Genomic DNA, 14,050 nt, shown 5'->3' with positions numbered 1-14,050 from the left:
ACCCCCTTGTAACGAATGAAACTGCGCGCAGCCTAAGTCGGTTTGTCATTTGGATATAAAATTTGTAGTCGCCTCGCTTCACGTTAACAACTTGCTGTAAACATTGCAAGCTACGGAAATTCAGCGACTAGTTAACGATCGGGTTTATGTGAATATTAAACATGGACACACGAATTCGAGCTCAGAACTTTCGTACACACTGTAATGTATAAAAAATTCACATGCCAGTTGCGTGTGGTTGAAAATTCTGATTGAGATCATTGAACAGTTTTTTTTTTCTTGGGGAACAAGTGAAATCGCACGAAAGTTTTTTCAAACTCACTGGAATTCGTTTCAATTCACAAACGCGAATCGTTTTTATTATCCTGCTCGAATTCGTGATTCCGGTTACTCTTCACTGCTTCTCAGTTTAAGTATCTGAGTATTCTTAACGACTACGATCCTAATCCTATCCTAAAAAATAAGACATCTGTATATAATCAGTGTTGTAAGGTACGTTTTCAAAGACTGTACAATTTTTTTTTTTTTTTCTTTTTGTTCTTCTTCTTCGCTGAATTTATATAATAATTTAGCTGTGGAGATCCAATTCGACTTGCTGTAGCAGATCCGGTTCTGAAACAAAATGAAAGTAAAAAAAATTTGACGCATGTTAATTTCTACAATAAAATTCGGTAGGAAATGAAAGGTTATAATACGCATAGCTTGAGAGCTGGATATGAAAAAATTGCGAAAAATTCTAATGAATGGAGAACCGGTCATTAGGCAGTAGGAATATTTTTCAAGGGCTGACCAATTTATACTTTAACGACTTTCTAAGACGTGACTTATACAGTAGTAGGGGATTGACGCTCCGGCGGGGAGGAAGGGGAGCGGAATCGTTCTCGTCACGTTTCCAGGCTTCGCAGGGTTCGGGGGTTGGAATAGGGAGGGGTGGCGTGAGGCGTATAATTTATGTCACGTGATTTCTTTCCCAACGTTGACATTTCCCCTAGCAAGCCAATTCCAGCCGATATTAACAACAGAAATTTACTCCAACTTGAAATTGCACAATCGGGAGAGATTTCTTTTAGGAATGAGGCGATTTCTTCATCCAAGAGAAAGAGAGAGATTGTTTTGATTGAATGATTTAATCGTCATGCCCTGGCAAGCCATTGGCAAAAAGTAGATACAAACTGATAGAATATAAGGAGAGAAGAGCAGAATTAAGATTAGTTTCGTGTTGGTTAATGACGATTGTTAGAAATTACGAAAGGAAAGAGTGCAGTAAATTCTGAGGAACAACTTATGAAGCATACGTGAAAAATGCAGTTAACGTAAACGTGTTGGCAATGTTCAGCTCTCGATGAAAAGAAAAAACATATAACGATATTTAAAATATGTAAATTCAATCCATACCTATTAAATAACGTACGCTAATCAGGATAATGTTAATAAAACTAGTCAGCTAAAAGCTAACCCTAAAAGCAAATGTATATATGAGTTGTGAGTTACTCTGAAAATTGGATATCGACATATTAAGTTGGGCATAGGCAGTATCCGTTAAGAATAAACAGCATTGCTGGTCAAATATTCCCTAAGTTAAGTAAAAGAGAGAGAGTGAGAGAGAGAGAGAGAAAGAGAGAAACGGGTTTATTAAAAGTCCTGGGACACTACGATCCCCTAAAGGACTATGCAACAAATACACAATATGAAAAATAAACAAAACAAAAACAAAAAAAGAGAAAAGTACAAAAAAATACAATACATCAATAAAAATAAGAATAAAAATAAAAATAAAGATAAATGAAGTCGGGAGTAAAATAGGTGAGTTAATCAGTAGAAAGAAAGGGTAGATGACAAAAATAAAAAATTTCAAAATTACAATGAGATAATAAAAAATAAATAAACAAATTTAAAAAAAGTGCAAAAATACAAGATACAAAAGTGAATGTAACCCCAAAAAGTCAAACTTACGGCTAAAACCGCGGGTAGTACATGTATAAAGCTTAACGTATAAGAGAGAGAGAGGGTGGGTGGGAGGAAGGGAGGTAGGGAGGGAAAAACGCTACGGGACGAGACTTAAGCGTGGAAATAATGTATTCCGTGCACCTTATCTCTGAGACACAATCTGGAGGCATACAAGAAGTTGGCCAAGTCATAATTCTAACACCTCTCGGCACGCAGATGCCGAGATACGTCGTGCGCAGCCACCCTTACGGCCCACTTGCCGGGTGGCACGTGGCTCTGGAACTTAATAACGCAGCCCCGTGTTGCCCCGTGTAGCCACGGTCCCAGGTAGCTAACGATAACGGCCGAACCCTGCGTGCGGTGCTTCGGGGTTTTATATATAGTCATCCCTGCAGGCTGTTGGCCGACCAAGATTGTCAATCTGATGCCGGTGTTGGCCACTCAAGGGATCAAAGCCGCTGCGTTAATCCAGGAAAAACGTTGTGTGCTTACTCGGGGGGCTGACTTATCTTGAAGGCAGGACTCTACGCTCTGCGAAAGGTATTTTCGATTCACTTAACCTCACGTGAAACTACGCCTCCGGTCATTTGACGGCGATTTAGATACTCTGACGGTTTGGTTGAAGGTCGAGGAAGTGTGAAATTTTTACTCGACGTTCGTTGGATGATCGAAAATCCTTCGAGTTCATGTGAGGAGCTTTTCGATGTTGAGAAGTCTGTCATTCGTTCCGAATCTTTACGAGGGTTGGCAATTTTTTACCATCAGTTGATGAGAAACTTTGTCAGTAGTTACTTTGACGGTTTGATCAAAGGTCAATGTGTGAAATTTTTACTCGACGTTCGTTGGAATATCGAAATTCTTTCGAGTTCATGTCAGGAGCTTTTTGATGTTGAGAAGTCTTTCATTCATTCCGAATCTTCACGTAGGTCTTAGAATTTCGTACCATCGGTTGATGATAGTTGTTGGTTTAAACCTGTTTCTCGAAGTCGCTTTACGTCATTTCAAATCTTGATAAAGTTACTTGAATTTAACAGAAGTCAAGGTCACGCGTGATTCAACGTCACGAGACATCTCTCGAAATCGTCAGAAACATAAAAAAAATACTGTTATTTCATTCGTTTTATCTGATCAGATAAAAAGGGAAAAATCTATAATGACAAGAATAAACAAGAATAAAAATATTTTCAGCAGATAAATGTATTCGATGGTTTTCTTATCACGCTGCTACGTTATACAGACTATATTTGTTTCGGCTGAAATTCTTATAATCTATGGTAGGTATAAACGTTATAAAATATCATAAGTTATTGATAGGTTTAAAAATAAACTTGAAAAAACGAAAAAAAAAATTCATCGCGGTGGGATCTAAAACGCTTTTCATCTTAAATTATTCAGAATCTATTCTTCCGTCATTATCTATCGATTCAAGAGGTGGAAAAAGTATGTACTAGGTGTCACAATTTAAAAGATGTATTACGTTTTCAGAAGACTTGACGGTTCAATTCGAAAATATGTCCAACAAAAGTTGTATGGCTCAGAAGGGAGACAAACGAAGAATTTTTTGCATGCGCTCCAGCGTCGTAACTTTTTTTTTAAAATGAAATCATACATTTTTGTTTCAACTCAAATATATTTCTTTATTCGAAAATTCACAACTCTTTCAAAAAATTTCTTACCCCGTGTCTTGCAAAATTTGATTTTTCTTTCTATCTCACGAGCTATTCACTTTATGAAAAAAATTTTCCGAGAATGTTGTATATTTTGGAATAAAGAATATTTGAAAGATTTGAATTGAAACTAAAATGTGTGATTCCAATTTCAAAAAGCTGGTCCATCCTCCACAGTAACGCCGGTTACGATGCTGGATCGCGTGAAAAAAATTCTTGGCCTGTCCCTCTTCTGAACCATAAAACTTTTGTAGGACACATTTTCAAATCAAAAAATCAGGTCTTTCAAATTGTGACACCTTCTATATACGTTGTAAATTAAGTACCAGCCTGAGATATAGGATCATCCGACATAGCAGGCAGAAAACCTTGGCGAAGTTCTCGACACTCCGCAGCCTCCTCGTCGATCCGTTCATCATTTTATTTCCGACTTTACGCGCTCCCTGGAATATGTATGTATATTATATAAGCTATGCGGTTCCAGCGTTTTCCATCGGCCGTATCACGTCGGTTGGCCGGGTGCCTGGAGTCTTGTTAACATTCTTTGTCCCCATCATTTTATAAAACATGTCGGGTAAATCGCGGCCGTCTCACCACGCGGAAAAGCTGCGATGCATTTAACAGCAGATTTCCAATAAAAATAAAAAATAAAAAATTCAAAGACGAACGATTTTGCCACGCCACGTTGAATATATCAAACTACGTACCGTTGCTACGTTACTTCCAATCTTTTTCCTCCGTCGTAACATTCTGTGATATGTTTTTGGTTTTTTTTTTTCGACTCGTGTTTTTTGCAGAAGTAGGTATCATACTGATAAGCACATTCTTTTATCCACAACTTTAAGAATGAATATGTTGTAATATGTAGAATCTCTGAAAATATAGAATTCACAGCTCTATAAAATATCTGTACTGATGGAGAACAAGCTTGTTAGGAATTAAATTTTGTTACAACTTTGGTTTTCATCGTTTATCACCGTTTGTACGAAAAAAAAAAATAACAACCATCATCAACGAGATATCATTAAAAGTCAATGTTTCGTGTGGGTACAACAAAGTACAAGTACAAGGCTGAAACGATCAGGAACTCTTTTCCTTGTAACGATGGTTTTCCTAATGGATCGACTTCGAGGACATAATCTGGCGGAAAAGATCCCGCAGAATCCTTATGGAATTGGTTGGGTTTTCAGTATGTTATAGTAAATATCCCTCCGATGAAAGGTTCTCATGGATCCAAGTCCCAAAAATCAGTAGTTTCCGATATAGAGGCTTCGGAAGAAAGGTGTACAGATTTTTTGATGTCTATGGATTTCGTGATTTTCATGAATTACAAAGCTTCAAGGGCACTTGGAATCAAACGACTCGCTCAAAAAACTCCACGGTTGATTCTCAAAGATAAGCGGGAAGCTGTGATTGATTCCATCGATGCATCGATTCCATTCATGAACCCGCTGGTTTACCGGAAGGAGTCTTGTCCTGTTTTTCACGCGAATACGGAGTCTCTGCGAATCGGCTGTGCAGTTTTTGAGTGATATATTTGATTTTCAGCGCCCCTTGAAGCTTTGTAATTCGTGAAAGTCGCGTAATCCATAGACATGTCGGAAAGTATTCATTATTGAGATTTGTATCCATCAGTACCTTCGATCTGAAGGATATGTAGGTACTGTGACACACTGGATATCCAGCCAATTCTCATAAGGACACGTTTGGCTCGAGGTAGCGTGTAGTCGAAGTGTGGCTTTCCCCTCTGGAAGTCAGATCTCACATCAACCACCAAACTAATTGAGATAATATCGCGAGGGGTGGAGAGCGGATGAACTTCCACCTCGCCGTTTGTTGAAGAGGTGAAATATCGTGCAGCGTTGAAACGTTTGTTTTAGACGGAGGTTTGGGGCTCATTAACCTATGGCGTGGGTACATCTAGGTATTACGAACCGGTATTACACGCCGCCGCGTCGTCTTCGAGTAGCAAAATCCTTCCCGTTATGTTTTACGGCGTGGCTGTTCGGGAGTCAGCCCCAGACTCCCTAATGCAAAGCTGCTGCACGGAGCTTATATGCGTAATAGCATCACGTCGGGAATTATTCCCGGACGTTGGAAGTAGGAACCAGGAATTGTTGGAACAAGGAGCCCGGGTTTCTTGCAGTTCCACTTCCGAAGCAATCTTCCGGCTACCTTCCTTCCTAGCGATTCTCCGTTTCCGAGGCAAATGTGCAACCTTCCCCCACTCGATATGTACTTTAGAACACTGCCGAGGGAAGAAGTTTCCTCGGGTTTCGATTCGACCGTCCATCCGTTCGGAGTCCCACAGATATCGGGCCAACTCACCATCCAAGGTAAATCGAATCTTCTTCCTGCGCGTTTTTCCAATTTCAAACACGCGTGATGAGTAAAACCCGTAAGGAAAACGATCTACAAGTTGGAGATTTTCTTCTCTGTCCGTTTTCTTATTGTCGAATCACCAACTTCGGTGAAACTTCGCAATCTATGTCTCCTTCAACACGTCGGGACATCGTACAAACAAGCGAAATATTTCACAAGGAATGTATTCCAGATCGATCTCTCCGATTTAATTTTTTTTGTAATACGTTACAGTTGTCAAAAAACTGAGCAACGCGTATTTTCTTCTATCTACCATCAAACACTTTAAGGGGGTGAAACCACCCTCCGAAGTAATGCGTGTCAATACTGAGAAAAATTTTATTTCTTACAAAAACTAGAAAAATTGAGTAAAACAGGTATCGTTGAGAAAACTGTTTGAATATTGTTAGGATTCCGAAAAACGAGGTACGCGTAACCATTTTGCGCTATCGTCGATACGTTTTTGGTAATTGCAACGCAAAGTCAGTTTCTGAGGTTTACTCTGCTTTTTTAGTTAAACAAGGCTTTAACGTCAATTTATTATTGCGCGAGCGTTAAATTTTCGCAACAGTTGCAAGAAAATCTAGCAACAGTGATCGTAATGAGAAAGAATAGTAACGGATACTAGACTTTCCGGTAACGGCTAGAAAACTAATTTTCATTTTCTACCTAGAACTATATTTTTCGATTGTGGTAAAAAATGAAAATAGTCAAGAACTAGGCGGTAACCGAAAATAAAAATTTCTCTCAGTGAAGGAGTGACTTTTCATTTATCTTGGATCAAGATCAAATTAGATTGCGTTGGATATCGTTCACATAGAATCTACAGTGAACGTACAGTGTGGTCATTCTGACCCCGCGTGCACAGTGTAAGGGTTGAAATACCCTAAAAATTTGCAGATCTCGTCAACAACGATGAACCGTTATTATCCTCGATTCTGTACGATATTCCAAACGAGTTGATATCCCACCCCATGCACACGCTAGTTTGTCCTGACCCCAAACAGATTGCGAACGTTCCATCGTTGAGTTTGGTCTCCGCCATATGGGTCTCACCTTGAGTGTGTATGTGTGTGTGTGTGTGTGAGTGTCTGTATAATCGAAGGCTGATATTGCACGCCCTCATAGACCGGTTTAATACATCATAAATACAGGCGAGTCATCGTCATGGTGGTCTATGTGTCGGTACGTATGTGTCTATATTGTACGTTACGTAGTAGGCTAGAATAGCTAGGACAGAATTTACACGGGATGAGTGTACATAAAGCTCAACCCAGGAGAAAACGGGTTAGCGAGCCTTTCCAGAGCTTTCAGGGCGCGAGCTGAGTTAAGCCGAAGGTTAACAAAGGCCTTGAAAATGTTGAGAGAAGGGGGCGGCCGAATTTCGAAGGAGTTTGTACTGGGCTAGAGAAACGAAGGGGCGGGGGGGGGGGGAGGAGGAAGGTCTCTGTCCTTTTAAATTGGGCTGTCTCCTTCCGGGGGTGAAGTCATTCCTCTGAACAAATTCCCCAGCTCCTACTTTACTGTCTCTCCCGGCGTCCTTCGTGTTTCCTGTCTTGTGATTCGCCTACGTCCTACTTCCTGCTTCATGCTAACTCCTTCAGTTACGGACAAACCGTGAGTGGGAGGCGCTTCGGGGAATCTCATGAATTCATGAACACCTCTGAACAGACAACACCGAATAACCGACTATTACAGACTACTTGTTTGAGATCGAGGAAACTTCTCAGCTATTCGACTTGCCATGGTGAAAAGCTACCCTGTAAACACGTAGAAGAATCGATCGAACAACCGAAAGGTGAGGGAGGAAGGACAACTCTTGGTACGATATACGGTGCGTTTGAAGCTGTGGAAAGCTTCCTTGCAATAATATTATGGAAATTGGGTTTCAGTGAAATCGTCTGAATTTTTTTTATGCATTTCGTACATCTTGGCATTCTGAAACTAAGTATCCATCGGCACGATCCTCCGCCGTAGATATTTTGGAACTCTGGAGATCATTGAACATTGAAATCTTCGTCCAGTATTTCTTTGTGCAAGAAAAACTAGGAAAAAAATTATTATTTTTCAATTGAGTCGATGTGAACGAATCGAATAAACCGCTGGATATCAAGCAATCCTTTTTTCTCGAATCTGTAATCTATCATTACGAACATCGCTCATAAATGCCCTGTTATGCGAATCCATTGAACACAAGAAACAAAAATATACAACTTCCAAAATGTCAACTAGAAATTAGTCAAAGAATTTATGCGTGCTAAGCAATCAAATTCTAAGGCTGATATCTGTAAACTTCTTATTAAATGAGCAGGTTCATTTCAAGGTTCGGTGGTCTCCAGCTCACAAACTATGAATATTCGAGGGTGACTTTTTCTCGCAATGCCAAAATCTACAACATGTATAAAAAATCCAGACAATTTCACTGAAACCCAATCTCCACAAGATTATTGCGGGATTCTTTGAGAAACCTACTTTTTTGCATCGTCATGGAAATGGTTTATGTATGTACAATCATGAGGTTGAAAAAATGTTGGAGCTGTCTTGACCCCGATGTGAAACCATGGTTATACACAGTAGATGTTCAACGTAAAGGTTAAACAATGTTCCTAAAGCTAACCTAGTTATTATCAACTATAAAAGTTCAAGATTTGACGACTTTACGTCCCGTATATTCTCAAATGATTTTCTCTCTTGGTTCATTCCTCCTCCTTTTTTGTCTCTCTTTCGTTTCAGTCAACTCAAAATTTTCATTCGTCTGTAAGTAACAATAAAACAAGGCTTCTGGATACATATCCCTATATTACCGGCACAATAATGAGGGTAAAAATGAGGGTAACATAGAGCATAGTTTGGAGGATTTTTTTCCAATGATCGACATTTAGCCAGAGTGGGGATAAATTCCACTCTCGAACGTTCTAGAAGAAGGTTTGCGTCTTGGTTTTTTGCCCGGCTGTGCCGTTAATGTAGGGATTTGTATCTAGAACTTCGTTTGTATTCCTACTTCCGAATTTCCACCCTTCCAATAAACTCACCGTGCCTACTTTCCTCGAGAAAGAGGCTTGTCCTGTACGATCTTCGCCTGTCCGAGGAATACTTGACCCTGGGCTCGATCCTTTGCGCCGGGACGTAAGTCGGTGTCGTGAAATCGTCCGGGCCTGGACTTGGCGGCGGAGAATTCCTCCGCCTGCATATCACCAGGCCTATCATGATGCCAATTCCGACCAAAACCAGCGCAGCTCCACCTGTGGAGAAAATTAAGGGGTTAAACTTTGTAAGTCACTAAGTCGAAAAAAGCGATGAATTTTTCATGAATTTTTGGTGAAAAGACGTTTCAATTTATTTATATAAAAATTTATATACATATTGAGGTAACATTGGACTTTATTCTGATATCTTTTATTTGTGTAAATAATTTTTTTTAAAGCTGCTATAGTCGATCTCTGGGAGAACTTCTAAAGAAGAAGTCTTAATTTGTTTATAAACTGGAAAATATTTATCAGCGAGAAAAAACCTTCGTTCAAGGACTGAAAAATATGTTCACAAAGCTCGTGTAAAAATTTGAGATTGATCGGTTTAGCCGTTTCCGAGAAATCTTGCTTACCGATTTTGAAAACATAGTTTTGAGAAAAACGCGTTCAAAGTTTTAAAAGCACTTTCAATCGATCCGGATTGTCTTTGCAAATGCGCGCGTGACTTTGAGAATATTTGTCGGATCGACATTAAATTTTCTGTGCATATACTTGAAGATATGTACATTACGAAAGTGAAATTAACAAAAAAAACAAAAACATGGATTTAAAAAATCCTAACTAGGTATAACCCCTTAAAATGAAGTCGGTATTTTTGACGTAGGTAACCCTTTTGCAATTTTTGGAAAACTCAATTTGAGAATGAAGGATCGAAAAGAAATCACCGGTCAATATCAGTAGTTTACGAGGTGCAAAAAAGTGAACCAAAGACCGAACGACGTCCCTTTCCGATAAACTAGAGCACACGAAAATTCATCAATCAATGGCCTGGACTGGCATTGACCTTTGGCCACCTTTCTATGTCAGGCTTGTGTAACAGCTGTGAAGGAAAAATCAATTTTCAAGTGAACATCCATCCCTCACGGATGGGACTCGCATGGAACTTAGGTAAAATGAAACGACACTTTTCGAGGAGTGTTCGTCGAGAGTCCGAATCATTGACTCTGGTGTATTTTTTCAACGGGTTTTAAAACCCCCGAAGTCGATCAGAGCACTTGATCACCGATCGCGGTTTATGAATTATGCAACAGAGACGTAGGGGCTTTGCATTTTAGAGTATTAAGGACCCGCCTTTTTCTCGTTGTAATCAGAACGCATAATCGTCCGTATTTAGGCCCGCAGGACGATTTTTCTACGTCAGAAAATCGTTAATGCTTGAGAAAACATCATCTGCTGTAGGTGTATAAAAAAAAAAAAAAAATGGAAAAGCTGATGTACGTTCTCGGAAATGAACTCCGATTTGCAAATGAAATTCTCTCTGCGTTTGAAGGCGATAAAAATTGTTTCCATTAAATTGACACGTTTTCATTGGAAGTTGGATATCGATTCGAAGCATTGTAACTGCACGTAATATTCACTGTATTTTGACCCAATGAAAGTGGCAAACTAACGGTGCTTGACGAGATATGCGGCAGTTTTAATCGAACGATTGTGACAAGTTTTGAGCACATTTTTGAACTGTTGCATACGAATGGAAAACGGCTTGATGATTCATTTGATGATTCGGGCATTGGGCTCGATGGGATCGAATTCAGCATCTCCACTCACCATAGACCCAACTCGTTATGTGATAATTGGGAAATCACTATCACTGTATTGAGCAATTCGTACGACTATCCACTACGTCAATGATTAAATCGGTCCGATAAAATACACGTCGAAATGCAAATTAATGCTAATCGAATAACACTGCCATAGTGCTCGAAGCTATAATCAATACATCCGCAGCCCACTGATTGGTCATTTCTTTTCCTAATTATTATTCAAGTATTGTACAAAACTCGCTTTACGTTGTCGGAAATCATTATTTATCATTATAAAATTATAATTCATCGCGAAATTTGACCAAAGTTGAAATCAACCGATTCATTTTCTACGAGCGGATCATCCATTTAAGTCACACATTATTGTTCTGAGTCAACTTTTATGACAAGATAGTAGACGATGGTTTTAGGATCGCTGATTACGATTCTAAAATCAGGTTCCAAAAATTCAAGATAGTGGATTCAATGTGATAGACAAAAATTTCAAATGTCATCGATTACGGCCAAAAAACTTTATGCAGGGATTTTTGGGCTAGCTGATTGGATTCGCTATAACTGAAATTTCAAAGGCTGATTTCAGACTTGTAATCGGAGACCCCAAAAAACCGTGGACAGAATTTTTTCTCCGGATTCATTGGAATTTGAAACTTCGCAGTACAGTGAAAATTCCAGTCCAAGTGATTATGAATCTGTCATCACTAGCTTTTCGAAAAGGACGATTTTCGTAGTAAAAATCAAAACTCACCGATCAAAGCGATGACTAAAACGACGCTGTATGCCGCAGATTTTGAGGTGATGACTTCGAGCGGTTCATCGTTGTTGTAGATTTTCGATTTCTCAGTCCTATCCGGAGGCGGGCCAGCAATCCTGACGTTTTCAAGGAGGACAGGATCGCTCCTGCCCTTCTCGTTCACAGCGAAAACCGACATCGTGTATTCGAAGCCGGCCTCCAGGCAGTGCAGCTGGAAAAAGGGCCGCTGATTCCTCGCCTCGCATATCGGAGGAGCTTCACCGACTACCCCTTGGTCGTTCTGGGGGGTGTGGAGACCCGTCGATGATCCTGAGGCGCCTCTTACCTCCAGGACGAAGTGCTGACGCAGACCGCCGTCCGAGCCCGGAACGCAGTTTACTTCCAAAGCGCTGGACTCGTTCCGCAACGAGCAATCAAGTGGCGGCTCTGGTTTTTCTGGAAAAATAAAAGCCGGGTTCGTTTTCTTGGTTTCAAGCGTTTTATGAAAAGCTCCACGCGACGTCGACTCCTTGAAAGTTGTCTCTGAAACGAGTATAGAGAGGTCACGTCGTTTTTGTTTGCCTGCACTGTACACTGAGAAAACTTTCATTTGTTACAGTAACTAGAAGAATTCAGCAAAACAGGTATCGTTAAAAAAACAGATTGGACGGTCTGATATCATACCTATTTTCAGAAGCTTATTTTTTAAGAAAATGAAAACACGTGGAGAAATTTGAATTCGAGGACTTTGTTAATTACAGTTTCAAGAACATTCGAATCGACGTAATGTTTAAAACTTGTTTATCGATTCAAGCTCGTCGTTAGATTTTCGAATTTCAATCCCGCAATTTTTTCGTACAAATTTTTGCTAACCATTTTTTGGTCAACGATCTTAACGAAAGAGTTGGATCAAGGTGATTAAAAGGTAAAGCACGCGAAAAAGATAAATTGAAGTGAAAATACGAAATCTCTCCAAACACGAGGTTCGAGGTATCGAGTCGCATGGATTTCCATCTCTGTCGCGTAGAGAGTATAATATAAGGAGAATTTCCAGTTCTCTGGTTCCTTCTTGGATCGAGGCCGCGCGGTACGTTATTGCCATGACCCTAGACAGGGGCATTCCGTGAGTTTTCATCGCGGCGAAGAATATTCGGCGATATACAGCGGAAAGCGATGGGAGACGAAGGCCCATGAATAGTAACGACAGATTCGCCGGGGGTGGTTCCGGATTTTTAACTAAAACTTCTTCTCCTTCTTCTTCTCTTCGGGGCCGATTTACTCTGGCGGAAAGATTTTATGGCCTATACATCGGACTCCGTAGCAGCGGCAGCCTTCGTACAGGGTACACTTTTATAATGTCCTTTAGTATTGTCTCTCACTCAGGGAACCAGCCTTTCCATTCCACTTTTCAAGTATAGTGAAGTGCCTTGGTTTCGTAATGTGAATAGGAAACCCTAGTTCGCTGAACATTCCTCCGCAGAGCATATTTATACAGAGGGTCGATTCCCCTTCTTTGTTATACACACTCTTACTTCCTCGATCCACTCAAAACGATCTTTGCCTTTCAAATCCGAATGTATGCGTGCGTATTATCATGTTGGGTAATATTCGTTGTATTCGACTTCTCAATTCGCGTCAAATATTTGCAGGCAATCGATGGCAGCGAACGAAAATAAAACAACGTTAATAACGAGACTAAATACTTATTTATCTGTCCGACACACGGAGTGAATAGCTGCAGGGATTCTTTCCCAGGATGATATTCCTTGGTTTTCATTTATCGATTACTGAAATTTTTACACAGCTTTTTTCGAGCTTTGGAAAGAATAGTATCAAAGAGTACCGATTGCTGTAAAACACTTGATTTCATTTTTAAACCTCACGCTGTATACATAGTCTGTATAACACTGATTTTACATCGGGCTCGCTGGAGTATGAAAAAAAAATATTGGTAAAACAACAAAGTACCGGAAAATTGATAGTTCTACTTGAAAAAAAAATCTTGACTCACTGAATTTTCGATATTTTGAACCGGAAATTGACCGAATATCTCTCAAGTCAGGGATATTTAGTAATTATTTTTCTTGGATCTTGGAAATTTATGGCAAAGATTCCGCGTGGTCATTTTGACCCCAGTGTGTGGCGTAAGGATTAAAACCCATATTTTGGTATCGTTTCCAGGATCCTCGGTAAACATTTGACGATCTTAAACAGAAACGTAGAAGAGTTTTGCATCGCGAGACGGATTTTCACCAGTCCGCAAATCCGTGACAAACGAGGCGTTGATTGAGAGGGTAAAAAAGAAAAAAGAAAATTGTCGTCGTGAAAAAACATGACGCTCCGTTCATTAAGCGTGCCGCTGTATAAGGACGATGATCGTTACTCCAGAGGCTCGATTCCGCACGAACTCACCCGTCGCTATAAGTATAAAGTCTCGAAAGTCGAGGTTGGGATTGGGTGAATTTTCCGAGGGCGTCGTCTCGCTGTTTCGCTCTTTAATAATGAATCCACTGATTCTCAAGATTCTTCGAGACGTGGATTTGAGGTTAGCGA

At 40.0% G+C, this 14,050-nt stretch overlaps 2 protein-coding genes across 11 annotated transcripts in view; one reads left to right on the top strand and one right to left on the bottom strand.

The window, feature by feature from the left end:
- The window catches only part of LOC124308606 (uncharacterized), a 157,035-nt gene that overhangs the window by 5,269 nt on the left and 137,716 nt on the right, over positions 1 to 14,050 (top strand). The gene's annotated exons all lie outside the window — the stretch shown is intronic.
- The window catches only part of LOC124308604 (B-cell receptor CD22), a 115,889-nt gene continuing 102,336 nt past the window's right edge, over positions 498 to 14,050 (bottom strand). The window contains exons 10-12 of the mRNA XM_046771444.1: positions 11,513 to 11,953; positions 9,008 to 9,217; positions 498 to 612 (exon numbers count right to left, since the gene is read on the bottom strand). Coding sequence (XP_046627400.1) covers positions 569 to 612; positions 9,008 to 9,217; positions 11,513 to 11,953 — 695 coding nt within the window. The 3' untranslated portion in view covers positions 498 to 568. The remainder of the gene's footprint in view (positions 613 to 9,007; positions 9,218 to 11,512; positions 11,954 to 14,050) is intronic.

This window comes from Neodiprion virginianus, chromosome 7 (assembly GCF_021901495.1).
Source record: "Neodiprion virginianus isolate iyNeoVirg1 chromosome 7, iyNeoVirg1.1, whole genome shotgun sequence".
NCBI classification, from domain to species: domain Eukaryota; kingdom Metazoa; phylum Arthropoda; class Insecta; order Hymenoptera; family Diprionidae; genus Neodiprion; species Neodiprion virginianus.
This window is presented reverse-complemented; position numbering and strand designations above follow the sequence as displayed.